This window comes from Oncorhynchus kisutch, unplaced genomic scaffold (assembly GCF_002021735.2).
Source record: "Oncorhynchus kisutch isolate 150728-3 unplaced genomic scaffold, Okis_V2 Okis06b-Okis10b_hom, whole genome shotgun sequence".
NCBI classification, from domain to species: domain Eukaryota; kingdom Metazoa; phylum Chordata; class Actinopteri; order Salmoniformes; family Salmonidae; genus Oncorhynchus; species Oncorhynchus kisutch.
The window spans coordinates 10,019,269-10,047,094 of NW_022261983.1; the positions used below are offsets into that span (position 1 = coordinate 10,019,269).

The following is a 27,826-nucleotide window of genomic DNA, read 5'->3' on the forward strand; positions in this document are numbered from 1 at the left end:
CCCAAAGAAATGCCACCCCACACCATGACTGACCCACCGCCAAACCGGTCATGCTGGAGGATGTTGCAGGCAGCAGAACGTTCTCCACGGCGTCTCCAGACTCTGTCACGTCTGTCACATGTGCTCCGTGTGAACCTGCTTTCATCTGTGAAGAGCACAGGGCACCAGTGGCAAATTTGCCAATCTTGGTGTTCTCAACCCCCACCTGTGGACGTTGGGCCCTCATACCACCCTCATGGAGTCTGTTTCTGGCCGTTTGAGCAGACACATGCACATTTGTGGCCTGCTGGAGGTAATTTTGCAGGGCTCTGGCAGTGCTCCTCCTGCTCCTCCTTGCACAAAGGTGGAGGTAGCGGTCCTGCTGCTGTGTTGTTGCCCTCCTACGGCCTCCTCCACGTCTCCTGATGTACTGGCCTGTCTCCTGGTAGCGCCTCCATGCTCTGGACACTACGCTGACAGACACAGCAAACCTTCTTGCCACAGCTCGCATTGATGTGCCATCCTGGATGAGCTGCACTACCTGAGCCACTTGTGTGGGTTGTAGACTCCGTCTCATGCTACCACTAGAGTGAAAGCACCGCCAGCATTCAAAAGTGACCAAAACATCAGCCAGGAAGCATAGGAACTGAGAAGTGGTCTGTGGTTACCACCTGCAGAACCACTCCTTTATTGGGGGTGTCTTGCTAATTGCCTATAATTTCCACCTGTTGTCTATTCCATTTGCACAACAGCATGTGAAATGTATTGTCAATCAGTGTTGCTTCCTAAGTGGATAGTTTGATTTCACAGAAGTGTGATTGACTTGGAGTTACATTGTGTTGTTTAAGTGTTCCTTTGTTTTTTTGAGCAGTGTGTATACTGCTCGGCTAAAAAAAAATCTTGATCGACCAAACAATCAACCATCGACTAATTGGGGTCAGCCCTACTTGCCTTGCACCACTTATTAGATATATTAGCTTGATAGAAAACGTCCTCGCCATGTGATTTATCATAGTAATAAGCAGCAGCAATCTAAAGGATCAGATGGAAAACATGCCAGGAAAAGTGATTGGCTGAAATGATGAAGTAAGTGGATGGAGAAATACAGTTGTCATTTGTTGCTCTTTTATTTATTTACATTTAACGTAAATGGAGTTTGAGTGTTCAGATCATTTTTATTTTTGCATATGTTGTAACTTAGACCCTACTTCACATCATCTGAGGTTGCGTTGTGCCTCCATTGGTTGAGACACATGTAAAGGTTTAAAAATGTCAATTTCTTGAAAAGAATAACGTTTTTTATAAAGTATCAAATAGTTTGACAACCCTGTTTGTAAGCTTTTAAAAGATCATCTCAACCGTTGATCTTTTCCAGTGATGAAGACAAGTCTCATGGTATGGTGGGGTATGCAACAGGGGTCAACATTGAGCACCTTTATCTCTTCAATGTCAAAAAGAGTCACTTTCTGATCACTTCTACAATGGGCAAATATGTATGGAAGGTTTTGTTCAAATCAAAAGGGGTGTTGTCAAGAAAGTGATTGGATTGACTCTGTTGTAACAGGACCTCTTTCACCCCTCTGCCCGGTTGACACCAATACAGATGATCTTCCCCATGCTTGACTATGGGGATGTCATCTACAGTTCAACATGCAAGGGATCCCCAGAGAAGCAAGATGGGCTTCATCATTCCACCATTTTGTTGAGGGAAAATGCACACAAAGTAACACAATGGCGGGTCCACTTAGACAGTGTGGTGATAAAGTAACTGATAACAAACCTAGTTCTAGGAATTCCCACGGTATACAGCTTATAAAACATTTACTACACTAAATGTGTACTGTACCTCTCTCTCACTGATTATGATGAACAGCACACATTCACATTTCCATCAATCGGCCTGTCAACATATCCTCCAGCTATAGAACAGTGTTGAATAATACCTGACCTCTACTGTACAAGTAGAATACACTCTACCTGACCCTATCTGACCCCCTAATGGGCTACCAAGTGGCGCAGTGGTCTAAGGCATTGCATCTCCGTGCTAGAGGAGTCACTACAGACCCTGGTTTGATCCCGGGCTGTATCACAACCGGCCATTATCAGGAGTCCCATAAGGCGGAGCTTGGCCGGGGTAGGCCGTCATTATAAAATAAGAATTTGTTAACTGATTTGCCTTGTTAAATTAAGGTTCAATAATAAATAAAACCCTACCAGACCCTAACCAATATAAAGTATATTTGTTTCATTGTTCTCTATTATTCTGTGTACATCTGTGACTCCTCAGTTCCTAGAAGATTTAGACCGTGACCCCTCAGTTCCTAGAAGATTTAGACTATGACCCCTCAGTTCCTAAATCTTCTAGACTGTGACCCCTGTTTCTAAATGATTTAGACAGTGACCCCTCAGTTCCTGTCCTTCTGTGTTGTCACATGTCCCCGTCCTTCTGTGTTGTCAAATGCCCCAGTCCTTCTGTGTTGTCACATGCCCCCGTCCTTCTGTGTTGTCACATGCCCCCGTCCTTCTGTGTTGTCACATGTCCCAGTCCTTCTGTGTTGTCACATGTCCCAGTCCTTCTGTGTTGTCACATGTCCCAGTCCTTCTGTGTTGTCACATGTCCCAGTCCTTCTGTGTTGTCACATGTCCCCGTCCTTCTGTGTTGTCACATGTCCCCGTCCTTCTGTGTTGTCACATGTCCCCGTCCTTCTGTGTTGTCACATGCCCCCGTCCTTCTGTGTTGTCACATGCCCCTGTCCTTCTGTGTTGTCACATGCCCCTGTCCTGTCACATGTCATCCCTGTCCTGTGTTGTCCCTGTCCTGTGTTGTCACATGTCCCTGTCCTTCTGTGTTGTCACATGCCCCTGTCCTGTCACATGTCATCCCTGTCCTGTGTTGTCCCTGTCCTGTGTTGTCACATGTCCCTGTCCTTCTGTGTTGTCACATGTTTAGTTGTGATTTGATTTATTGCACCACACTTCCTAGTCATCACTGGCCAGGCCGTCATTGTAAATAAGAATTTGTCTGTAGTCCTTTACAGGCAGCTTTGAACTCTGATAAGGGCCTATATCGTAAGGCAGTGGCTGTATACATGTGCACTTCACATTTCCATATCATTAAAAACTCATGTAATAAACAATGTCAGCATTTATGAACACTGATGTACAGTTACAAGATGAGATGGTGTTATACCCTGGGTTTGTTCTGAACAGAATGAGACAATGTTTGTTGTATTGGGACAACGATTTGCAGTGGACCACGCATTTTAATGCACTCATGACTCTATTCTATGTGCAACATAATTACAATCTGCTGCTCTGAATTGCCCTGTGAAAGCCTTAACACTAATGTCATGTTATAATGGGGCTCTCATGTTGACTATAGAACATACAAAAACACCTTATAGTTGAAGACTCTCCTTTTGAGTCATGGAAATGCATTGAAATGACTTAGGAATTGTTCACACTTAGAGAAGTGTGTGGCCCCTTGGAGACCCCAGTTAGTCCTCTCACTCAAACCCTTGTCATTCTATTGTCTTATGTTGCACCTACCCCAGATTTCACAATAATATTCTTATCATTTTACTGAATGTATCCAGAGTATTTTCTGGTTTAGTTAAACAAATGCAGTAAAAAGTGCTGTAAATGTAAAATCACATTAAATCAACAGTGGATTCAGTCTTGTGTCAGGTGAACTGTTGTTCTCACCTTTAGTCTAATACTTGTCCCATAATCTCCAAACTGTTCCCTTTTAATTGCTACCATGATTATGCTTTCCATACTTCCTCTGAGGAAAACATTTCATTTAGCCCAATGCCCACCAGTGTAAGGGGTTTTAACTGACTCACCTGGATAAATAAAATATATACACATTTAAAAACGAACCATGGATTAAAGTTGGTCTCCTGGCCCTTAGACTACTTTCAGGGTCAGGAACCATCTAACATCAAGTTGTAATATCATGAACTTCCCCTTTAAGATCAGCAATAAGGTTAGTGTACCACCATCCAGAACCATTCCGAATCTGACAGCTGTTTATACACTGCCTTTAAATAGAGGAACTTCCTGTTAATATTTAAACCTCTGAAAGGATAAGTTGAAGTACAAGCTGGCGGTAAACAGGACTTCACTTACATGTAATTCCTGTAAACAATTCCCTTTTCCTGGGAATAGAACTGAAATACGAATCACGTTGTGAGATGTTATCAATGTTTTATGGAACACTTTAAACTCAAATCTGCCCCTCAGCCCTAAACAAATATTAGTGACGTTAAGTCATCTGTACTGGCCCTAAACAAATATTAGTGACGTTAAGTCATCTGTACTGGCCCTAAACAAATATTAGTGACGTTAAGTCATCTGTACTGTCCCTAAACAAATATTAGTGACGTTAAGTCATCTGTACTGGCCCTAAACAAATATTAGTGACGTTAAGTCATCTGTACTGTCCCTAAACAAATATTAGTGACGTTAAGTCATCTGTACTGGCCCTAAACAAATATTAGTGACGTTAAGTCATCTGTACTGGCCCTAAACAAATATTAGTGACGTTAAGTCATCTGTACTGGCCCTAAACAAATATTAGTGACGTTAAGTCATCTGTACTGGCCCTAAACAAATATTAGTGACGTTAAGTCATCTGTACTGTCCCTAAACAAATATTAGTGACTTTAAGTCAACTGTACTGTCCCTAAACAAATATTAGTGACATTAAGTAATCTGTAATGTCACTACATTGGGAAAACTCAGCTCCAATGCTGCGCGACTGAAGGAATTGAGCATGACATCACCAGGTATGCACACCCTGGTAGTACGCTCCTGAGTCAGGGGCAGCCTGACTGGCCCGGGCCTCCCGTGAAACAAGACACTGGTTAGTGTAGTGGTGTTGACAAGCCGGTGGTTGTGTTACAGGCTGACTGTAGTGTAGAGGTGTACAGTGGGGCAAAAAAGTATTTAGTCAGCCACCAAATGTGCAAGTTCTCCCACTTAAAAAAGATCAGAGGCCTGTAAGGTACACTTCAACTATGACAGACAAAATAAGAAAAAAAATCCAGAAAATCACATTGTAGGATTTTATATGAATTTATGTGCATATTATGGTGGAAAATAAGTATTTGGTCAATAACAAAAGTTTCTCAATACTTTGTTATATACCCTTTGTTGGCAATGACCGAGGTCAAACGTTTTCTGTAAGTCTTCACAAGGTTTTCACACACTGTTGCTGGTATTTTGACCCATTCCTCCATGCAGATCTCCTCTAGAGCAGTGATGTTTTGGGGCTGTTGCTGGGAAACACAGACTTTCAACTCCCTCCAAAGATTTTCTATGGGGTTGAGATCTGGAGACTGGCTAGGCCACTCCAGGACCTTGAAATGGTTCTTACAAAGCCACTCCATTGCCCGGGCGGTGTGTTTGGGATCATTGTCATGCTGAAAGACACAGCCACATTTCATCTTCAATGCCCTTGCTGATGGGAGGTTTTCACTCAAAATCTCACGATACATGGCCCCATTCATTCTTTCCTTCACACGGATCAGTCGTCCTGGTCCCTTTGCAGAAAAACAGCCCCAAAGCATGATGTTTCCACCCCCATGCTTCACAGTAGGTATGGTGTTCTTTGGATGCAACTCAGCATTCTTTGTCTTCCAAACATGACGAGTTGAGTTTTTACCAAAAAGTGATATTTTGGTTTCATCTGACCATATGACATTCTCCCAATCTTCTTCTGGATCATCCAAATGCTCTCTAGCAAACTTCAGACGGGCCTGGACACGTCTGGCACTGCAGGATTTGAGTCCCTGGCGGCGTAGTGTGTTACTGATGGTAGGCTTTGTTACTTTGGTCCTAGCTCTCTGCAGGTCATTCACTAGGTCCTCCCCGTGTGGTTCTGGGATTTTTGCTCACCGTTCTTGTGATCATTTTGACCCCACGGGGTAAGATCTTGCGTGGAGCCCCAGATCGAGGGAGATTATCAGTGGTCTTGTATGTCTTCCATTTCCTAATAATTGCTCCCACAGTTGATTTCTTCAAGCCAAGCTGCTTACCTATTGCAGATTCAGTCTTCCCAGCCTGGTGCAGGTCTACAATTTTGTTTCTGGTGTCCTTTGACAGCTCTTTGGTCTTGGCCATAGTGGAGTTTGGAGTGTGACTGTTTGAGGTTGTGGACAGGTGTCTTTTATACTGATAACAAGTTCAAACAGGTGCCATTAATACAGGTAACGAGTGGACAGAGGAGCCTCTTAAAGAAGAAGTTACAGGTCTGTGAGCCAGAAATCTTGCTTGTTTGTAGGTGACCAAATACTTATTTTCCACCATAATTAGCAAATAAATTCATTAAAAATCCTACAATGTGATTTTCTGAAAAACATTCTCATTTTGTCTGTCATAGTTGAAGTGTACCTATGATGAAAATTACAGGCCTGTCATCTTTTTAAGTGGGAGAACTTGCACAATTGGTGGCTGACTAAATACTTTTTTGCCCCACTGTAGGTCCTAGTGGAGGCTGAGGTGCCATGGGGTCATGGTAGGCTGATGGTAGGGGAATGGAAAGCATGGAGAAGACAGAGAAGTCCTCTAAACGTAATGACAACAGGTCCAAACAGTGGTATTGTTCATCTCATAACTTGTGTATCTGTTTGGTGTCATTAAGGATTAGTTTACTGTGGTGCTGGTGCTGTGGCTGCAGAGATTTATCAGTGCTAAAGGGTACTGTGATGGAAGGTTAAACATGATTTATGAAGACTCGATGAACAGCCCATGGATGAGATCTCAGTGCTGAAATCATGATTTAAAAAATCATGGGCTTTCTCACAAGGTACCTGCTATGTTTAGGAGTATCTGAGTGAGTTATCCTTCTCCTGGTTCATATTACTCACAGATAGCACTTACTGAATGCCTTTGGAACAGAACAGCATGACTTGTTGTAACAGCATCATCACCTCTGTCTTGGCACGGGTCTTCATTGGCACTGTAAAGAGTTGGGGATGATCTTGACATCGTTGCAAAATTGATGTTTCAAGTACAGGTAAGAGTGGGAAAAAAGTATCTTGTTTACTAAGAGCACGTATTTGTGGTGAATTAGATTTAGCTTTATATTTTCACATTTGGGACTACTCCATTGGTTCTGGGGGGGGGGGGGACTAAATCCAGCAGTTCAAGTATTTGAAATACTTTTGCATAGTCCTGTTCGTCCCAGGTCTGTGTACAACATCCATATTAGAATGAAGACTGTCTAATATGGAGGCCATATGTGTGCTATATGCCCGTTGCTTCCTTCAGCCTCTCTGGAGCAACATTCTAGCTGATGTCTGTACCTCGTCTTGTTCTGCAGAGGCAACCCTGATAAGTGTGACATATGGGGGAACACACCTCTCCACCTGGCTGCCGCCAACGGCCACCACAACTGCCTGTCCTTCCTGGTGTCCTTCGGTGCCAACATGTGGTGCCTGGACAACGACTACCACACGCCCCTGGACATGGCCGCCACCAAAAGCCACATGGACTGTGTCCGCTACCTGGACTCCATCGCCGCCAAGCAGTCGGCCCTCAACCCCAAGCTGGTGGGGAAGCTGAAGGAGCGGGCTTTCCGCGAGGCCGAGAGGAGGATTAAGGAGTGTGTGAAGCTGCAGCGGAAGCACCACAAGCGTATGGAGCGCAAGTTCCACAAAGAGGCGGCGTCGGAGCAGTCCATGTCAGACGCCATGAGCTTCTCCAGCTACACAAGCAGCTCAGTGAGCCGCAAGCTGCACCACCTAAACACCACCACTGTCAGTGTGCCATACTCTCAGGTCAGTACAAGCTGCACCACCTAAACGCCACCGTCAGTGTGCCATACTCTCAGGTCAGTACAAGCTGCACCACCTAAACACCACCACTGTCAGTGTGCCATACTCTCAGGTCAGTACAAACTGCACCACCTAAACACCACCACTGTCAGTGTGCCATACTCTCAGGTCAGTACAAGCTGCACCACCTAAACACCACCACTGTCAGTGTGCCATACTCTCAGGTCAGTACAAGCTGCACCACCTAAACACCACCACTGTCAGTGTGCCATACTCTCAGGTCAGTACAAACTGCACCACCTAAACAACACCACTGTCAGTGTGTCATACTCTCAGGTCAGTACAAACTGCACCACCTAAACAACACCACTGTCAGTGTGTCATACTCTCAGGTCAGTACAAGCTGCACCACCTAAACGCCACCACCGTCAGTGTGCCATACTCTCAGGTCAGTATAAATTGCACCACCTAAACACCACTGTCAGTGTGCCATACTCTCAGGTCAGTACAAACTGCACCACCTAAACACCACTGTCAGTGTGCCATACTCTCAGGTCAGTACAAGCTGCACCACCTAAATGCCACCACCGTCAGTGTGCCATACTCTCAGGTCAGTACAAGCTGCACCACCTAAACGCCACCACCGTCAGTGTGTGTCACACCCTGATCTATTTCACCTGTCTTGTGCTTGTCTCCACTCCCTCCAGGTGTCTCCCAAATCAGAGTCAGGCAGGATCAGGACAGGCAGAAAGGTCAGAACTGGGAAGGCTAAGGGAAAAAAAAAAAAACTAGAACACAGGAACACTCTGTTAGGACTTAACGGGACAAGACAAACTAGCAACAGACCAACAGAAAACTCAGGTATAAATACACAGGGGATAATTGGGAAAATGGGCGACACCTGGAGGGGGGTGGAGACAAGCATAAGACAGGTGAAACAGATCAGGGTGTGACAGTGTGCCGTACTCTTAGGTCAGTACAGTACAGCCTCATCCAGCCATTTTTGGCTTTTGAATATTTATTTAAAGGGACATTCCACTCCAAAACCAATGTTTGTCAGATAAAAATAGTTTTTTTTAAATAAAAAAATAGTCCAATGTCAAGAGGAGTGCACATTCCATTGTTTGTGTAGCTCCAGCTATATGATGCCTCAAGCTAAATGAATGAATGGGAAAGATGAATACAGCACATCTGGAAATAATATGATGCTTCTCTTTTCCCTTCATTTAGGATTGTAGCACAAAGCTGCATCTATAAAATGAATGACCTGGGATATGGACTTATCTCATGTTTGACAAATGTAATGTCCCTTTAATTGTCAACATGGCGTACATAATTATAGACTGCAAATAACTGTCATTGTATCCTCTCCTTTCTCCACTGATGGGAAATGTTGCTGTTCCAACTGTTGTGCATGTGAAACTCCCTATCTGTTATGTCTGCTGCTGTACCATTTCACATGCAACAGTTGGAACAGCAGCATTTCCCATCAGTGGAGAAAGGAGAGGATACAATGACAGTTATTTGCAGTCTATAATTATGTACGCCATGTTGACAATTAAAGGGACATTACACTCCCAACATTAAACATGTGTCATCTGTTAAATTTGAGATGTGTGCTCCTCTATAATTAGTGGTTGAAGCCTGTGTTGCTCTTTGTCCCTGCAGGCTACTCTTCACGCCACAACCCGAGGCAAGACCAAGATCCAGAAGAGGTTGGAGAAGAGGAAGCAAGGGGACGGGACCTTCAAGATCTACGAGGACGGCAGGAAGAGCGTGCGCTCCCTCTCGGGCCTTCAGCTGGGCAACGATGTCATGTTCCTTAAACAGGGAACCTATGTCGGCCCTCGGGACCGCGCAGGGCGCCGCGGCAACCTCCGAGACATATTCCACGGAGACGCCAACGACGACGCCATCTCTCGTGCCATCAGCGAGCCGGACTTGTCTTACCGGCCCGACATGGAATACTCTGAGGTCAGCACCGACTCGGGCCACGACTCTCTCTTCAACCGTCCCGGTCTGGGAACCATGGTGTTCCGACGCAACTATATCAGCGGCGGCCTGTTCGGCATCGGCGGGCGTGACGAGGGGAGCCTCGGCGGAGGAACCGAACGGGCTGGCAGCACCAACGTGCGGCTGCGCAGCCGGCTGCGGCGTTCGCCCAGCCTGGACGATGGGGGGGACAGCATCGGCAGTGCCAGCAGCCTCCGGGAAAGGAACCGCCAGGAGCTTCCCTGGGACGAGCTGGAGCTGGGGCTGGATGATGACTGCGAGGCCGTGACCAGCCCGTTGGAGGTGTTCTTGGCTGCGCAGACCATGGGCGATTTCCTCACCGTCTTCAGGCGGGAGAAGATCGACCTGGAGGCGCTGCTGCTGTGCTCGGACCAGGACCTCAAGAGCATCCACATCCCCCTGGGGCCCAGGAAGAAAATCCTAGATGCCTGCAAGAGACGTCTGGAGACCCTTGAGGACCCTGACTACATCGAGGACACCCTGCTGTGAATGGTGAATGACACTTTTGGATCTGAAGATGCTGTGTAGGTACTGTATACCTCTACTACTGTGACGTTCACCTACAGAGGAAACCTACATTACAGAGTAAACCTACACTACAGAGTAAACCTAACCTACAGAGTAAACCTAACCTACAGAGTAAACCTACACTACAGAGTAAACCTAACCTACAGAGTAAACATAACCTACAGACTAAACCTACACTACAGAGTAAACCTACACTACAGAGTAAACCTACACTACAGAGTAAACCTAACCTACAGAGTAAACCTAACCTACAGAGTAAACCTAACCTACAGAGTAAACCTAACCTACAGAGTAAACCTACATTACAGAGTAAACCTACACTACAGAGTAAACCTACACTACAGAGTAAACCTACACTACAGAGTAAACCTAACCTACAGAGTAAACCTAACCTCCAGATTACATCTGAGTGTGTAGTGTGGGGATTTTTCAGTGGGACATGTTAGTATTGTCGCTGCTCTCCTCTACACATAGTTATGAAGGAAGGCATCTAGTGTTTTCTTTGGTTGATGATAATAGTAACAATCCAGCATAGAATTCATTCTTGTCTCTCTTCAAATATGTCATTGCTATTCTTCTGGAGACCACTAGGTGGACACACTGTATAGGTCCAGCAGAATGCTCTTCCTACCTTAAAGGTAGGTCAGTGGCGCATTGTTGCTCAGTGTTGTTAGGGCTAATGTCTCAAAGGGGTTTGTTGTAGTGTATGCAACATTCAGAGACTTTACAGCTACAACATAAATAGCGGTTTGTTGTAGTGTATGCAATATTCAGGGACACGCTTATCTGACTCTGCGATTATGTAAGGACATTCAGAGAAATGTTGTCATTTCATTCCCTGGGTGACCCTGTGACTTGTTAGGCAGAAAGGAGGACATTGTTAAGATAAACATCTCAGTGAACAAAAGAAGACAAGTAAAATACAGAAACCTGAGCTTTCTATGAACTTTGTAAATGAAGGAGAAGAGCTGAAGAAATCTGAAAGGTATTTTGAATCTGGAAGTCCACTGCACTGTTGACCAATTTTAATGATCTAAAGACACTGTTGACCGTTTTAATTAACTAAACGACACTGTTGACCAATTTTAATTAACTAAAGGACACTGTTGACCGTTTTAATGATCTAAACAACACTGTTGGCTGTTTTAATGCACTAAAAGATACTGTTGACCGTTTTAATGAACTAAATGAAACTGTTGACCGTTTTAATGAACTACAGAGGACCTTGCTGCTTCCGTGAAGGACAGAGAGCTATGGCATGCCATCTTTTGGAGCATTGCGTCACCATACGCAGTCAGCCAAAGACTGCCTGGATCTGTATCCACAGAACACAGTGTTGATGTGCAGCAGTGTTCTTGTATGTCATGTGGCACAGTGTACAGAGAGAAGAACAAGGAGGTGTGGCTTGCCCCCCTCCAACACCTCTCTGTCTGACCCCAATACGTTGGCCCCTGTGGGGCATGTTAGACACCGTACTACCATCCCCTCAGACTGTGTTCCTGGTGTCAGTACATGGGGCATGTTAGATACCGTACTACCATCCCCTGAGACTGTGTGTCAGACTGGTGTCAGAGACTGGTGTCAGTACATGGGGCATGTTAGACACCGTACTACCATCCCCTGAGACTGTGTTCCTGGTGTCAGTAGATGGGGCATGTTAAGTACTGTACTACCATCCCCTGGGCCTGTGTTCCTGGTGTCAGTAGATGGGGCATGTTAAGTACTGTACTACCATCCCCTGGGCCTGTGTTCCTGGTGTCAGTAGATGGGGCATGTTAAGTACTGTACTACCATCCCCTGGGCCTGTGTTCCTGGTGTCAGTAGATGGGGCATGTTAAGTACTGTACTACCATCCCCTGGGCCTGTGCTCCTGGTGTCAGTAGATGGGGCATGTTAAGTACTGTACTACCATCCCCTGGGCCTGTGCTCCTGGTGTCAGTAGATGGGGCATGTTAAGTACTGTACTACCATCCCCTGGGCCTGTGTTCCTGGTGTCAGTAGATGGGGCATGTTAAGTACTGTACTACCATCCCCTGGGCCTGTGTTCCTGGTGTCAGTAGATGGGGCATGTGACGTACTGTACTACCATCCCCTTGGCCTGTGCTCCTGGTGTCAGTAGATGGGGCATGTTAAGTACTGTACTACCATCCCCTGGGCCTGTGTTCCTGGTGTCAGTAGATGGGGCATGTTAAGTACTGTACTACCATCCCCTGGGCCTGTGTTCCTGGTGTCAGTAGATGGGGCATGTTAAGTACTGTACTACCATCCCCTGGGCCTGTGTTCCTGGTGTCAGTAGATGGGGCATGTTAAGTACTGTACTACCATCCCCTGGGCCTGTGCTCCTGGTGTCAGTAGATGGGGCATGTTAAGTACTGTACTACCATCCCCTGGGCCTGTGTTCCTGGTGTCAGTAGATGGGGCATGTTAAGTACTGTACTACCATCCCCTGGGCCTGTGTTCCTGGTGTCAGTAGATGGGGCATGTTAAGTACTGTACTACCATCCCCTGGGCCTGTGCTCCTGGTGTCAGTAGATGGGGCATGTTAAGTACTGTACTACCATCCCCTGGGCCTGTGCTCCTGGTGTCAGTAGATGGGGCATGTTAAGTACTGTACTACCATCCCCTGGGCCTGTGTTCCTGGTGTCAGTAGATGGGGCATGTTAAGTACTGTACTACCATCCCCTGGGCCTGTGTTCCTGGTGTCAGTAGATGGGGCATGTTAAGTACTGTACTACCATCCCCTGGGCCTGTGCTCCTGGTGTCAGTAGATGGGGCATGTTAAGTACTGTACTACCATCCCCTGGGCCTGTGTTCCTGGTGTCAGTAGATGGGGCATGTGACGTACTGTACTACCATCCCCTGGGCCTGTGTTCCTAGTGCCAGTAGATGGGGCATGTTAAGTACTGTACTACCATCCCCTGGGCCTGTGTTCCTGGTGTCAGTAGATGGGGCATGTTAAGTACTGTACTACCATCCCCTGGGCCTGTGTTCCTGGTGTCAGTAGATGGGGCATGTGACGTACTGTACTACCATCCCCTGGGCCTGTGTTCCTAGTGCCAGTGCATTTGTTAAGGACAGGATTTTTACATACATGAGCATATGGTTATTTGTTTTGTATTTGTTTATTAATCCATTAGACAGAGGCCGGGATTCAATACAAGATGCGTTTTAACACGGTGCACCATAGCAGGCTTTTAAAGGTAATTTACTCTTTAGCCTGCATACGCAGCATTTACAATGAATGCGATCTCCTCAAACTTCTGGGAAAATGCCTTTAAAAAGCACATTGTCGGCTGTATAGTGAGTGCTATAACGCGCCTTGCGTAGAATCCCAGCCAAGGTGTCAAATCCATAGTTTTGTATAGATACTTCCATTGTTGATGGAGATAATGTATCAAATTTGTAGGGTGGTTACGAGTCATAGTCAGGTTGCCTCCAATTCGCTACAATATTACCATTATTTGTGCATTACCAGTTCTCTGCTATTAAGGCATTTTTTGTACATGTTGATTGGTTTGGCTCGGGTCATTCATCTTGCTATGCATTGTTCCATTTTGTACCATTTGTTTACACACAGTATGCCAGGTCAACCACTTTCAGTTTGGTTCACTGATAAAGGAGGCCAATCTATTATTTTCATTGAAAGTTGACGCTATGTGAGAATGTTCAACTAAACACGTATTGAGTGGCTTATTTAATGTTTCGAGAGGTAAACCTCATACACAGTTAAATCCATTGTCATAGTTATTTTTCTGATGATTTTCTGATACAGTATATAGATGTCCAGCGTACAGGTTAACCATGTTACACTATGGAAGTTTCCTTACTAATTGTTGCACGTCAAATTTCAGCTAGAAGGTTGGCTGTATGGTTACACATGTTGGTTTGGCATGATGCTAAAGTAACTGTCCAGTGAAAATCTCACTTTTAAAAGTTAATATTCTGTTAACTCATACCCAAATAATGTTGTTGACTCATCCTATACTATTATTTGTGGCAAAAGCATACATTTGAGAAAAAACTCCACTTAAAAAACTCCACCTCAAACAGACCGTTTGAAAAAACTGCTTGCTATTTCCTCATAGAGGATGATGTCATCCTCCTAAGGAGGATGAGCTGGCCAATCAGCGGTCTACTAGCATTTTTAATGATTGGTATATGGCCACACCGTTGTGGTGTTGGGGTATGGCTGCACCATTCCAACACAGAAAAGCTGCTGTTTAACATGTTTAATTAAAACATTTGGGAAGGAAAAGTATATTCACTCATTATATTGTAATTCATTATAGGTCCTATTTCATAGAAACCTGGAACACTGGATATTACTCTAATCCATTCATGAAACTACACAAGTCTTGAATTGTAGGCAGGTAATATGTTCTGCTTTTTCTCGTGGTTATGGGGACATGTGCCTCTTTCTGTACGATGATGTCATTTCTGGAAACTATTTCTGTCCATTTAGATTAAAGGACCCGTTTTGTCTGAAGAGCACCCATAGAGGCTAAGAGTTCTCTATTGCCTCTAACCATCAGTGTAGTCTTCAGTCTGCGCTGTATGTCTATGGAATGTTCTGTATGTCTCTGTTCTGATCATGTGACGAAGTCTTCCCAATTATATTGTATGTGTCATTGGTTTTGGTGGTGGATTTTATCAGATGCACATGAAACCTAAACAATGTCCACATTGAATGCCTCATTTTTTAAAAGATCAAACAGTGTTTTTAAATAAACAAATATACTAATATGTCCTTCTCTGCATTGTGTATGTGAAGCTGCAACAGAGAGGACTCTGACTGAGGCAGGCCGCTCCAGGGTCTAGGATCAGCTTCCCCTACTACAATCATAACCTTAACCAGTAGTGGGGGAGCAACTAGGAGCAACTTCACCCTGCACCCGACCTGGGAGTAATTCTCCTTAACTTCCTCACCCTGCACCCGACAGACCTGAGAGTAATTATCCTTAACTTCCTCAACCTGCACCCGACCGACCTGGGAGTAATTCTCCTTAACTTCCTCACCCTGCACCCGACCGACCTGGGAGTAATTCTCCATAACTTCCTCACCCTGCACCCGACCGACCTGGGAGTAATTCTCCTTAACTTCCTCACCCTGCACCTGACCGACCTGGGAGTAATTCTCCTTAACTTCCTCACCCTGCACCTGACCGACATGGGAGTAATTCTCCTTAACTTCCTCACCCTGCACCTGACCGACCTGGGAGTAATTCTCCTTAACTTCCTCACCCTGCACCTGACCGACCTGGGAGTAATTCTCCTTAACTTCCTCACCCTGCACCTGACCGACCTGGGAGTAATTCTCCTTAACTTCCTCACCCTGCACCTGACCGACCTGGGAGTAATTCTCCTTAACTTCCTCACCCTGCACCCGACCGACCTGGGAGTAATTCTCCTTAACTTCCTCACCCTGCACCTGACCGACCTGGGAGTAATTCTCCTTAACTTCCTCACCCTGCACCTGACCGACCTGGGAGTAATTCTCCTTAACTTCCTCACCCTGCACCTGACCGACCTGGGAGTAATTCTCCTTAACTTCCTCACCCTGCACCCGACCGACCTGGGAGTAATTCTCCTTAACTTCCTCACCCTGCACCCGACCGACCTGGGAGTAATTCTCCTTAACTTCCTCACCCTGCACCCGACCGACCTGGGAGTAATTCTCCTTAACTTCCTCACCCTGCACCCGACCGACCTGGGAGTAATTCTCCTTAACTTCGTCAACCTGCATCCCGATTCTCTGTCCTTTCACCCGAAGTGTGCAATTGTGCACTCCTCAATGCATGTACATGCATTTTCACAAAATGAATGATGCCAACCCTCAGTTTTAAATCCATGAAGGGAAATAAACTAGAGCACACTTCCAGAAAAATGAAAATTGGGATGGAGGGATAGGGGAAACAATGGAGTCAGAAGTTATGGGTCATTTAAGTAAACTGATACTCAGAAGCCCAAGATCGTTCCCACTGATTAATATGTGCACAGTAGGTAAGGACTGTTTTGTCAATCAAGGATATTATTGAGTCATTTTCCAGGTATGCATTAAATTACAACTAACTGGATCACAACATGAGCTTGGATTTTTGGTCATAACCGGTCATTGTACCTGACTTCCATTCAATGTTCTGTAATTCTTTTTCTATGCCAGACTTACTCTCATTGTTTACAACGGCTCTATATCCAGACAATCTAATTCCTGTTTACATTTACTGTTTATATTGAATCTTGCCTAGTCTGGACCTAAACTGAATTGTTCCATTTCAACAAAAGAGAAACAGCAAATTAGTCAGGCTGAAACGAGCCCCTTCTCGAGCTGTATTTGTATATGAAAGACAAATGTGTGTTTGTTAGATTTCCAAAATGTCAAAAGAATTCTGTTACCAGCTCAGTCTCTCACTACATTATTGTAAGATAAGTTGGAGTATAGTTATAAATAGTTGCAGGAAGTTAGGGTGCGGCAGGAACATAATGTTATCTAGAAACATCCCTTCTCTTTAAACAGTAGGAAACAAGGCCTGGTCACTGTGGTTCCTTGACTTCCTTAACTTTGCATTACATTAGTAATATAGTTTCTCCAGACATTGGATGACTCTTCTGTGATCATGTCAACCATAACGGCATCTGAAAAACCTTTTATCTCAATGTATGTCCGTTTGTTAGTTATTCTCCTTCATCTACTGTGAACATATAATAACTTTAGAGTAGGACCAGTCATTCCAAACACATTGTGATGACTCCTGAAAAGCTAACTTTTCAGTGATGCAGGTTTCTCCAGGATGTTGACATTCTAGTTTTCACAGATTATATTGCAGAAGACAGTCATCCCAGCTGACCCAGATCATCTTTGTTGATACAACAGTATTTTTTTCTACGAAATGCTATTAGACAACAACTTTGGAATTGCCACGTCTGGGATGTTCTATGAGGGGAGTGTGGCTGTACAGTAATGATTTCATGATTCATAATAATTATTATTATTTTGGGGCTTATATTGTATTTGTCCTGTTATTTGTCCTGTTAAAACAGAGATCTCAACATTCCTTGCCCTCAATACCCACTTCCCCCTTCTCTCCACTCAAACCAACTCCGCCTTCCCTGAACCCAACTGAATGAGGGAGGAGAGAGTGAGAAAAGGAGAGAAAGAGAGACAAGGGAGGAGTGTAACAAGAGGAGGCTCCTGCTGCTGCCGCTGACTCACACGGATACAGTTATTAAGGCGCGGTCCTCAGTTCTGTTCTTGTCTTCTCACTACATTATCTTGAGTTAGGGAGCTGGACAGAGAGTTAGAGGGGAGACCTTCAGAAAGACAGTCTTAGGGTGTGAGAGTTAGGGCGAGAGACGGTGAGAGTGAAAGAAAGTGTTTTTGAGAGAGATAGAGAGAAAGCGACTTACTGAGCAAGAGAATAGGAATTATAAGAGTAGTGAGGCCTGTATAGGATGTCATGATAAACTAAGATGTGAAGAAAGATCTGCACCGTCTGCCTGTTCAGGCCCAGAGACCCAGACAGAGGCCCAGCAGTCACACCCTGCAGCCTGAAGTAGAGAGGAGAGAGTGAGGGAGGGAGGTACTGTGTCTTGGCACACCAGCAACACACAGGACATCCACAAACCAGAGAAAGAGAACATGGAGACCCTCATCATCAAGAACGAAGAGAATACAGAAGAGAGTCATCCCACAACTGGAAGCAAAGATGTCACCACATCCATGATAAACATGTGGGACCTGAACCTAAACCAGGAACAAGAGGACCCAAGAACAACACACGATAAACCAGGGGAGAACACCCAGCCTCAGAACCAGGAACAAGAGGATCCAAGAACAACGCACGATAAACCAGGGCAGAACACCCAGACTCAGAACCAGGAACAAGAGGACCCAACAACAACGCACGATAAACCAGGGGAGAACACCCCGCCTCAGAACCAGGAACAAGAGGACCCAACAACAACCCACGATAAACCAGGGGAGAACACCCAGCCTCAGAACCAGGAACAAGAGGACCCAACAACAACACACGATAAACTAGGAGAGAACACCCAGCCCCAGACAATCTCTAGCGGGTTTACTGTCACCCCAGAAGATGTGCTGTGTGACTCCTGCATTGAGATCCCGTGCCGGGCCCAGAAGTCCTGCCTCACCTGCCTGGTGTCGTACTGCGAGGCCCACCTCAGACCCCACCTGGAGAACCAGAGGTTCCAGAATCACCGACTGGTGGAGCCCTTACAGGACATTGAGTGTCGCACCTGTGAGGAGCACCGGCTACCGCTTGAACTATACTGCCTGACGGACGGCTGCGGTGTGTGTGTGTGCTGCGAGTGTGAGGGACAGGGGCATCTGGGGCACAGTACTGTACCTGTAGAGGAGGCTCGAAGACAGATCCAGGTATTGGTAACATTTATATTTTACCAGTGGAGGCTGGTAGAGGGGGAACTAGGGAGGACTGGATTCTTTGTAATGGCTGAGCCCTTCCTCCCCTTTCTCTCTCTCTCTCTCCTCCACTGATACATACAGACACACTTCCATTTCACAGACAGTGAGTGATAACTGTATGAGTGCCCCCTTTTCTCTGGCATGGACATGTTGTTTTGGGTGGTTCCATGAAAACACTGGCTTTTGCAGCCCTTTGATATTTTAAGTAGAAATTGTGCACCAATATTACATTTTAAAAGCTTGTTATATTAAATGAAGTGTCCTTTAATATAGACCACATGGAGAATTCAATACATCTTTAATATGAATATAATCTTTATTACCCAGAAGGGGAATTCTCGCAAAAGTTGAATCACATGAATCTGTCCACGGCAGATTAATGTGAAAAACTATTTGTTAAAGTGCCAAAATTAACAATTTTGACATGTCACCCGCTGTGACTTCTGGGAAGATTTGAACCCACTTAACCCCAACATTCAGCATCTATGTTGATGACAAAGCCTTGTCTGGAGATGATTATTTATTTCATGTGATTAGTGATTAATTTACGTTGGCCCTTCATTTTAAGGTCAACCCTGTTACGTGAACTGAAGTCTCGATTTAATATGGTGAAACTATTCAACAGGAAATGGTCAACCCTGTTACGTGAACTGAAGTCTCGATTTAATATGGTGAAACTATTCAACAGGAAATGGTCTACCCTGTTACGTGAACTGAAGTCTCGATTTAATATGGTGAAACTATTCAACAGGAAATGGTCTACCCTGTTACGTGAACTGAAGTCTCGATTTAATATGGTGAAACTATTCAACAGGAAATGGTCAACCCTGTTACGTGAACTGAAGTCTCGATTTAATATGGTGAAACTATTCAACAGGAAATGGTCTACCCTGTTACGTGAACTGAAGTCTCGATTTAATATGGTGAAACTATTCAACAGGAAATGGTCAACCCTGTTACGTGAACTGAAGTCTCGATTTAATATGGTGAAACTATTCAACAGGAAATGGTCAACCCTGTTACGTGAACTGAAGTCTCGATTTAATATGGTGAAACTATTCAACAGGAAATGGTCAACCCTGTTACGTGAACTGAAGTCTCGATTTAAAATGGTGAAACTATTCAACAGGAAATGGTCAACCCGGTTACGTTCAACTCCGTTGCCTTATTTGGCACTCAGCAGTTGAAACAATAATAAAGTGGTTTCCCCGCCCCTGTTTCGGTACAAAGCTGAAGGATGGGCCTGGAGAAATAAAACCACTCTCAAATTCAAAGGACTGACCATCAATGATATGAAATTCTAGTTTTAAACATGTTTCGAGGCTAAATAGTGTGTTTACATTTACTTTGTTTCCAAACATTGCAGTAAAACAAGCTTATATTTTGGGTTCTGATGGGGTATGACAGTTGAACTAAACTAATGAAACATTTATAAGTTATATTCTTCAAGAATCAATGGGTACATATAATTAATTTATAAGTAAAACAAATGGCTTCAGCAATGGCCGATTGCCCCTTTCATAGGTACTGCCTGTTCTTTTGTTAACCTCTTCAGATGGGAAAACTAGTTTTGTATTAAGTTATTTCTGACAGAATGTTCAAATTTGGTAAAACCAAACTTTTTCTTTTTCTACCAAGTTACACTTCTCAAAAGGCACCGGTTGTTGTGGTTTTGAAGTCCAAAACTCCTCTTTTAAGTGTCAGTATTGTCTAGTGATCCAGGACACGATGTAGGGAGCATAGGATAGGGAGTCTCCAGGCAAATTAGCTTTTATTACATCATTTGTTTATCACAAGACTTCAGTACGTTTCTCTGTGATAAGAAACCTTCTGTGTGACATGTGATACTGCCCATTGTTCTCGTCCAATAGGTTGCCCTCTCTCAAAGCTAGTGTAGTAAATAAAGCAAAGGCATTTCCCATGGGCTATGCTGGTAACCTGGCACTGGTCCCATCACATGGTACTCTTTAAGAAACAGAGCCCTGTGTGTGTGTGTGTGTGTGTGTGTCTATAGACAGAGCTGCAGAAGAAACAAGGGGAGATTATGAAGACCGTCTCAGTGGCAGAGAATTCCATTGGCAAGCTACAGAGCAACACTGCATCCATAGAGGTTTTTCACTACACCCGCGTTACTTTGACCATTTCCTCTGATCTTAATGAACCTTAAACACACAGCTGATACAACTAAGCACCTCCTCCTCTCCTTTAAAAAAAAGTATGTCACACATTCTCTCCATACATTCTTTCCCCGCATATTGCTCATTTATCACTTATAACATCGTCTCTGATCTTAATGAACCTCAAAACATACAGCTGATACACATTTACTAAGTTCTTCTTCATTCCTCCTCTTTCTCTTTATCACATATTCTGTCCATCTCTCTCTCCCCAGAGCTCGGTGGCAGGGGTACGTGCTGTGATGGAGCAGCAGTTCTATCTGCTGCTAGGGGCCGTAGAAGAGGCCCGGAGGAGGGCCACGGAGGTTCTGGAGGGGGAGCAGAGGCAGGCGCTCAGCCAGGCCGAGGGCATCCAGGCCCACCTGGAGCAGAAGAGCCAAGAGCTGAAGAAGACCCTGGCCAGAGTGGAGAGACTCTTCAGGAACAAGAGGGATGTAGACTTCCTGCAGGTGAGAGACTGGGGCTTCGGGGTGAAACTTATCCTATGTACAGACCTTGGATCTCCTCCAACCTTAACCATTAGTGGGAAAAATGCTAACCTGACCCAAGATCAGCGTCTAGGCCCGGGGCAACTTTAGAGTGCACCAGAGAGGGTTGGGTTTAATTCCATTTCAGTTCAGTAAATTCAGGAATTAAACTCAAATGTGTAGGAAAGCATTGAGGAAAATGAACTGACTGAATTTAAATTGAATTGACCCCAATTCCTGGTGAGTGTCACACATGAAATGAAACAGAACACATGCAGCTAGTGTTGTTGCTGAAAAGCACAATATCAACCTGCTGCCTTCAAGTCTCCTGTGTCATGATACTATGAGAGGTATTATTATGATTTTTTTACATTCTATTGGTTGATGCTGCGTTGAATATTTATTGACAAGACATTTCAGCTTAAAATGTTGAATTAATTTGTAAAAAGTTTGAAAAACATAATTCCACTTTGATATTATGAGGTATTGTTTGTAGGCCAGTGACAAAAAGAATGGAATTTAAATTCAGGCTGTAACACAATGTGGAAAAAGTCAAGGGGTACTTTCTGAAGGCACTGTAGATTTACATGTATTTTATAGGTTGATGGTATATACTGTATCACACTGCAGTGTTTGGAAATGTATTTATTTTACTAGGCAAGTCAGTTAAGAATAAATTCTTATTTTCAGTGGGCTAACTGCCTGTTCAGGGGCAGAACAACAGATAAGTACCTTGTCAGCTCAGGGATTTGAACTTGCAACCTTTTGGTTACTAGACCAACGCTCTAACCACTAGGCTACCCTGCTGCCCCTGACTGCTCAGGACTCATTCTGAGCCCCATCCTGAGAGGACTAATATCTTCCCCTTCCCCTATGATCTGTTAAATATTGTCTCGGTCAGTCATTATGACTCGTCTCGGTCAGTCATTATGACTCGTCTCGGTCAGTCATTATGACTCGTCTCGGTCAGTCATTATGACTCGTCTCGGTCAGTCATTATGACTCGTCTCGGTCAGTCATTATGACTCGTCTCGGTCAGTCATTATGACTCGTCTCGGTCAGTCATTATGACTCGTCTCTGTCAGTCATTATGACTCGTCTCGGTCAGTCATTATGACTCGTCTCGGTCAGTCATTATGACTCGTCTCGGTCAGTCATTATGACTCGTCTCGGTCAGTCATTATGACTCGTCTCGGTCAGTCATTATGACTCGTCTCGGTCAGTCATTATGACTCGTCTCGGTCAGTCATTATGACTCGTCTCGGTCAGCGGTTTTGTAGTGTTGACAGTGTCCACAGTGTGAGGGAAGTGACAGGTGGGAGGAGCTATAGGACAGGATCACTGTCATGACTGGAATGGAAGTTAGTGGTTTCCATATGTTTTACGTGTTTGATACTTTCCATTGATTCCATTCCAGCCATTAGAATTAGCCCGTCCTCCTATAGCTCCTCCCACCAGCCTCCGCTGCTTACCATAGACACTTCATTTAGATTTTGAAAGGATTTGATAGATATTAACAGTATAGCCAAGAACCTACCAAGTCTATTCAAGGGAAAGCAATACTACCATATTGCTTTAACCTATCTGAAATGTCTCGGGGGTAGAGGTTTGGGGTTATTTCTGGACGGAGCCCTATTTTGCATCCCAAATGGCACCCTAGTTCCCATATAGTGCACTACTTTATAGTACACTACTTTCATGCTGTGATGGAGCAGCATTAGTGCACTATTAAGGGCATAGGGTGTCATTTGGGAAGCAGTGATAGCTGTCTTAGTAGTGTGACAGTAGTGTGAGTGGCTCCTCCTGCTGGTGAATGTAGGAATACTCTGAGTGGAAGACGGGGGCTGTGGATGTCTGTCTGCCTGGGCTCTACGTCGGCCTCACAGATCGCCTGGCCTCCTTCAGCTGCCTGCTCACTGAGTCCACCCAGGAACTGTGTGACCAGCTCAAGGCTACCTACAGGGACAAACTGAAGGACATCTGCAGGACTGGTGATGAGTGTACACATTTTAACCAGGGCTGTGTTCATTAGGCACCAAACACAACAAAACTATAGAAGCCTGGAAAAACTGCTCATTTTCCTTTGTTTGTTTTTTTGTTGACATATGCTGTTTCATGACATAATGAAAACGACCCAAGTTGTTAGTGTAAAAGAGAATATTCTCCCAATGACTTAGCTAAATAAAAGTTAAATAACGGTTGGATAAGTAACCATAGTCTTCCCAATGCATTGTATTATAGAGAGTTCTCTATGTATTACCTGGAGGATAACTTCTCTTTCTCCTACACTGACCTACAGAGAAACTGGGCATTACAACCATGGTCCATCCCAAGATGTCAAAGTCTTTTTCACTGCCTGAGCCTGAGATGCGAGACGACTTCCTCACGTGTAAGATGTCTTTTTTATTGCATTTCTAAGCAACCATTTCTAATTTGATTTGCATAGCTAGTGCTCTTCACAATGAGCTAACCCTTTTGAGAAATAGCCTGACTTGGTGTAACCTTTCACATGTGTTATAGCGACTGAGGTAGTCTTTGAATACGTATGTGTGTGTTTGTATTGTCCCTGCATGTGTCCTGTGCTGGCGACAAATCCATTTTCCCCTCTGACGATTAATAAAGTTTATTCAATTAAATGTGTCTACTTGGCAGATGCCAACAGTCTGACCTTTGACCCAGACACTGTCCACAAGTTCCTGAGACTAACCGAAGACGACAGGAAGGTGACCAACACCACGCCCTGGCAGCACAGCTACCCAGACACGCCCGAACGCTTCGAGTACTGGCGCCAGGTGATGACCTCAGAGAGCCTCTACCTGGGCCGACACTACTTTGAGGCAGAGCTGAGTGGGGAGGGCGTGCACGTGGGACTCACCTACAAGAGCATCGACCGGAAAGGCGTGGAGAGAGGCAGCTGCATCACAGGAAATGACTTCTCGTGGAGCCTCGGAAGGGAGGGGCGGAGCTTTTCCACTTGGCATGCTGATATGGAGGCGGTCGTGGAAGCCACAAATGTGTTCATGAGAATCGGCGTCTACATCGACTTTGACTCAGGCTCATTAGCTTTCTATGGTGTGACTGACATCGCTATGATACTCCTCTACAGGTACAAGGCTGAGTTCATGGAACCCTTGTATCCTACTGTCTGGCTCTCAAAGAAGGACAGTGTGGTTTTATTGGTTGGTCCTAAGGACCCCCCACTAATGAAGAGCTCAACTCTGCCTGCCACCCCCATCACTCCCATGGCAACATCAGCTCCTGTCAGTCCAGAATCATAATACTTTGACTGCAGAAGTGTAGTTAGGTTAGAGAGGCGGACCAGTACACATTTCTGTTACAATAAAGTATCTATTCTATTCATAAGCAGTTGCCTTAAGTGACTGATACTGTACTTATTTAACAGGACACAGCATCAAGTATCACAAGACAACAGACAGGGACTTTACAGGGGGTATCTGCACTCATCCAGGACCTATATACTAGGCGGTGTCAAGAGGAAGGCCCAAAAAATTCTCCAGATTCCAGTCACCCAACTCATAGACTGTTCTCTCTACTACCGCACGGCAAGCGGTACCGGAGCGCCAAGTCTAGGTCCAAAAGGCTCCTTAACAGCTTCTACCCCCAAGCTATAAGACTGCTGAACAATTCATCAAATAGCCACCCAGACTTTGTTTTTACACTGCTGCTACTCGCTGTTTATTATCTATGTACAAAATGACCTTGACTAACCTGTACCCCTGCACATTGACTTGGTACCGGTACCCCCTGCACATTGACTTGGTACCGGTACCCCCTGTATATAGCCCTGTTATTGTTATGTCATTTTATTGTGTTACTTTTTATTTAACTTTTTACTTTAGTTTATTTTAGTAAATATTTTCTTAACTCTATTTCTTGAACTGCATTGTTGGTTAAGGGCTTGTAAGTAAGCATTTCACTGTAAGGTCTGGACCTGTTGTATTCGGCGCATGTGACAAGTATAATTTGATTTGATATAGATCAAAACATGACACTGAGGGATTGAGTAATAACCTTTAACTGCCCTTTTTATTGGAACAGGTTAGCATGTGACTGACTTGCTAACTACTGTGATTGGTCTTTCATATGCAAAAACATACTATGTTTATTTGACATTGTGCTGAGTACTAACTACCAAGATGAGTTCAAGGGCTGTCTTTCATTGTTGTGTCAATGTTCAATCCAATGTAAATCATATTAACAATGTGACAAAGCTTTTGTCAAATATTTTTAGAATTGATTTACAAATATGAATTGCTTGACTTTTTAAAATACCTATTACTTAATATGAAATTAAGCATGAAACATATTATTTTTACATTTTAGATACATTACCTAAGAAACCAAAGAAATTATTCTCATAAGAATGTGCACAAAATATTTACAGATACCATGACACAGTCTCAGGCAGAGAAATCGATTGAGGTCTCGTTCTCATCATACGCAGGATTAACAAAATGCACACCTGACGGCGTCAGGGAGATAGAGTTGGCGGCTTCAGTCCCATAGATACCTGGTACTTCGGGCATCATGGTGGGCTTGTCGAAGATGGGGTTTTCAAAGCCGTGGTCCGTGAAGTCCCCTATCTCCTCCTGGCTTCTCCTTAAGCTGCTCAGAGAAGGGATGGAGATGGTGGGCATGGTTGGCATTTTTATGACGCCTCTGCGGAAGAGGACAGCCAGGAGGGGGAGACCAATGACTACTATCAGGATGCCGAACACGGCTCCCACCACAACTCCTGCGTTGTCCCCTGCCCCGTCACCACTGGTGGCCCCAGAAGAGGCCTGGAACTCAGCCCCGGTTATGCCCAGGTTTGAGCCTTGGGCTTGTACGTCCTTCAATATGTCCCGAGCCAGGGCCTCTGCCACCGCACCAGACTCCCCATCCAGGAGCACGATCTGGATCTCAGCTGCAGCCGCACGTGGAATCACCCCGAGGAAATACTGAGATTTGAGCACCTTGGACATGCCTAGCTGAATGGACTGGTACGAGGGCAGACCAAGGAAGAGGTGCTGCAGTCGATTCCGATAAGACTCAAGGATGAAGCCTGAGGAATACCGGATGGTGACGATGGCGCTGCACACGTCACAGCAGTGTCCTATGGGGTACAGTGGCTTCTTACAGCTCATAGGAGCGCATGTCACAGTGCCGCAGATCCTGTTGTGATTCGCAGAGTTCCCACAGTCACAGCCAGAGGCATCACTGCAGCCAGAAGCCCCGACGCTGGGGGATGAGGTTCCATGGAACTGCAGCCGGCCAGAGTGTGAGCCCAGATAATGGGTGAACTCCGAGCTGCTGCTGAACTTCTTCCCCAGAACGGACACACTCTGGACAGGGACGCTGGGCTGGTTGGAGGTGGTGTCCACGCGGAACGAGGAGCCAGCGCGGAACAACACGTTGTCATACTGGCAGGGTACGCTCTCCTCGTGTACCGAGAACAGGAAGCGACCTTTCTCCAGGTCGTCTGAAGACTCTGCCGCCTGCCACAGCGCCGGGTCGAACCACTGCAGAGACTCTGCATCTTTGAACTGGGCGGTGACGCCGGCCCCGCAACCGGGGTCCCCTCCATTACTGACCGTGAAGCCACCCCCCGAGGGAAGGATGAACTCTCCGTCCACCGGTAGCCGGATCTCCTGGACAGAGTGGACCGTCTCCACATACACAGACACTTTCCTCTGAGCCGAGAACTGCACTATGTCGTTACCGCAGGGCACGGACCCTTTGTCCCAGTTGGTCTTGTTTTCATAGTTAGTGTCGGGTATCCACTGCTTGTACAGGGCGTCAGCTGCCCCGAACAGACAGAGACCGAGGAGAAGAAACCTGGCTGGTGTATTTGGCATCCTGAATGCTTGTGACAGAAGTGGATGAACTACGGGGTGACCTTTGTCTCTGGCAGTGTGACTGTCACATGAGGGAGTGAGTGCACAGGTTCCCAGATTATGAAGTTGATGATCTCTGGTAGACTCATCTTTACCAGCTGGTCACCAGCTTGGTCAAAGATTAACTGCTGCTGCAGCCGCAGCAATTACACTCCAAAATAACAGTGTAGATGTCTCTATGAAAGAAAAGTGATTTGATTTAGGCCTACACCTTTTCATAGCCTTTATGCCTAAAAACTGTATGGTGAAAACTGTATAGTGTTAAAAAAAATTGCATCTACAGTAAAAGTAAAAGCCGCTATAGTGATGTTTCTTGTGACCAGCGGTGGAATTGATTTTTTTTTAAAGTCATTGGGAACTCATCAATGTTAAATCTAAACATTCTATGTAAAAAAAAAAAAAAAGATTTGTCAAACTGTTCCCATATACTTACCAGTCATTTAAGGCAGAGTTTCCCAAACTCGGTCCTGGGGCCCCTCCTGTGTGCACATTTTGGTTTTTGCACTAGCACTACACAGCTGATTTAAAATAACCAACTCAT

At 45.0% G+C, this 27,826-nt stretch overlaps 4 protein-coding genes across 6 annotated transcripts in view; 2 read left to right on the plus strand and 2 right to left on the minus strand.

The window, feature by feature from the left end:
• Positions 1–8,600, minus strand: part of LOC109897428 (proton channel OTOP2) — a 30,490-nt gene extending 21,890 nt beyond the window's left edge. Inside the window, exons 1-2 of the mRNA XM_031814393.1 lie at positions 8,438–8,600; positions 6,865–6,943 (exon numbers count right to left, since the gene is read on the minus strand). Coding sequence (XP_031670253.1) covers positions 6,865–6,938 — 74 coding nt within the window. The 5' untranslated portion in view covers positions 6,939–6,943; positions 8,438–8,600. The remainder of the gene's footprint in view (positions 1–6,864; positions 6,944–8,437) is intronic.
• The window catches only part of ush1ga (Usher syndrome 1Ga (autosomal recessive)), a 29,727-nt gene extending 14,542 nt beyond the window's left edge, over positions 1–15,185 (plus strand). The window contains exons 1-3 of one of the 2 annotated variants that reach the window (XR_004206860.1): positions 7,209–7,763; positions 9,429–11,286; positions 11,521–15,185. Coding sequence is in view for 1 of the 2 variants with exons in the window: in XM_020492160.2 (XP_020347749.2) it covers positions 7,307–7,763; positions 9,429–10,262 (1,291 nt within the window). In the remaining variant the exon portion in view is untranslated. Of the gene's footprint in view, positions 1–7,208; positions 7,764–9,428 lie in introns of those variants that run through there. The other variant, XM_020492160.2, reaches the window with a different exon arrangement.
• A 2,312-nt stretch (positions 15,186–17,497) lies between these two features.
• Positions 17,498–25,624, plus strand: LOC116360004 (tripartite motif-containing protein 16-like protein). 2 transcript variants are annotated; one of them, XM_031814403.1, is made up of 6 exons: positions 17,498–18,696; positions 20,759–20,854; positions 21,137–21,370; positions 23,208–23,379; positions 23,688–23,777; positions 24,041–25,624. In XM_031814403.1, exons 1-6 carry the CDS (start codon positions 17,938–17,940, stop codon positions 24,664–24,666), a joined length of 1,977 nt encoding a protein of 658 aa, XP_031670263.1. In that variant the 5' UTR covers positions 17,498–17,937; the 3' UTR covers positions 24,667–25,624. The 2 variants fall into 2 exon arrangements, with proteins under 2 accessions (XP_031670263.1, XP_031670264.1); XM_031814404.1 differs by lacking the exon at positions 23,208–23,379 and having other exon boundaries at positions 20,759–20,822.
• On the minus strand, positions 25,409–27,683 carry LOC109877089 (protein amnionless). Its single transcript, XM_020469415.2, has one exon. It carries the CDS (start codon positions 27,244–27,246, stop codon positions 25,810–25,812), a length of 1,437 nt encoding a protein of 478 aa, XP_020325004.2. The 5' UTR covers positions 27,247–27,683; the 3' UTR covers positions 25,409–25,809.
• Between the last annotated feature and the right edge of the window lie 143 nt (positions 27,684–27,826).

Excerpts from the sequence above, each read along its gene's own strand:
- LOC116360004 (XM_031814403.1), top strand. The coding sequence starts at position 17,938 with ATGGAGACCCTCATCATCAAGAACGAAGAGAATACAGAAGAGAGTCAT. Across the intron at positions 20,855-21,136 it reads GCAACACTGCATCCATAGAG|AGCTCGGTGGCAGGGGTACG; the intron begins GTTTTTCACTAC and ends CTCTCTCCCCAG. Across the intron at positions 23,380-23,687 it reads GAAGGACATCTGCAGGACTG|AGAAACTGGGCATTACAACC; the intron begins GTGATGAGTGTA and ends ACTGACCTACAG.
- LOC109877089 (XM_020469415.2), bottom strand. The coding sequence starts at position 27,246 with ATGCCAAATACACCAGCCAGGTTTCTTCTCCTCGGTCTCTGTCTGTTC.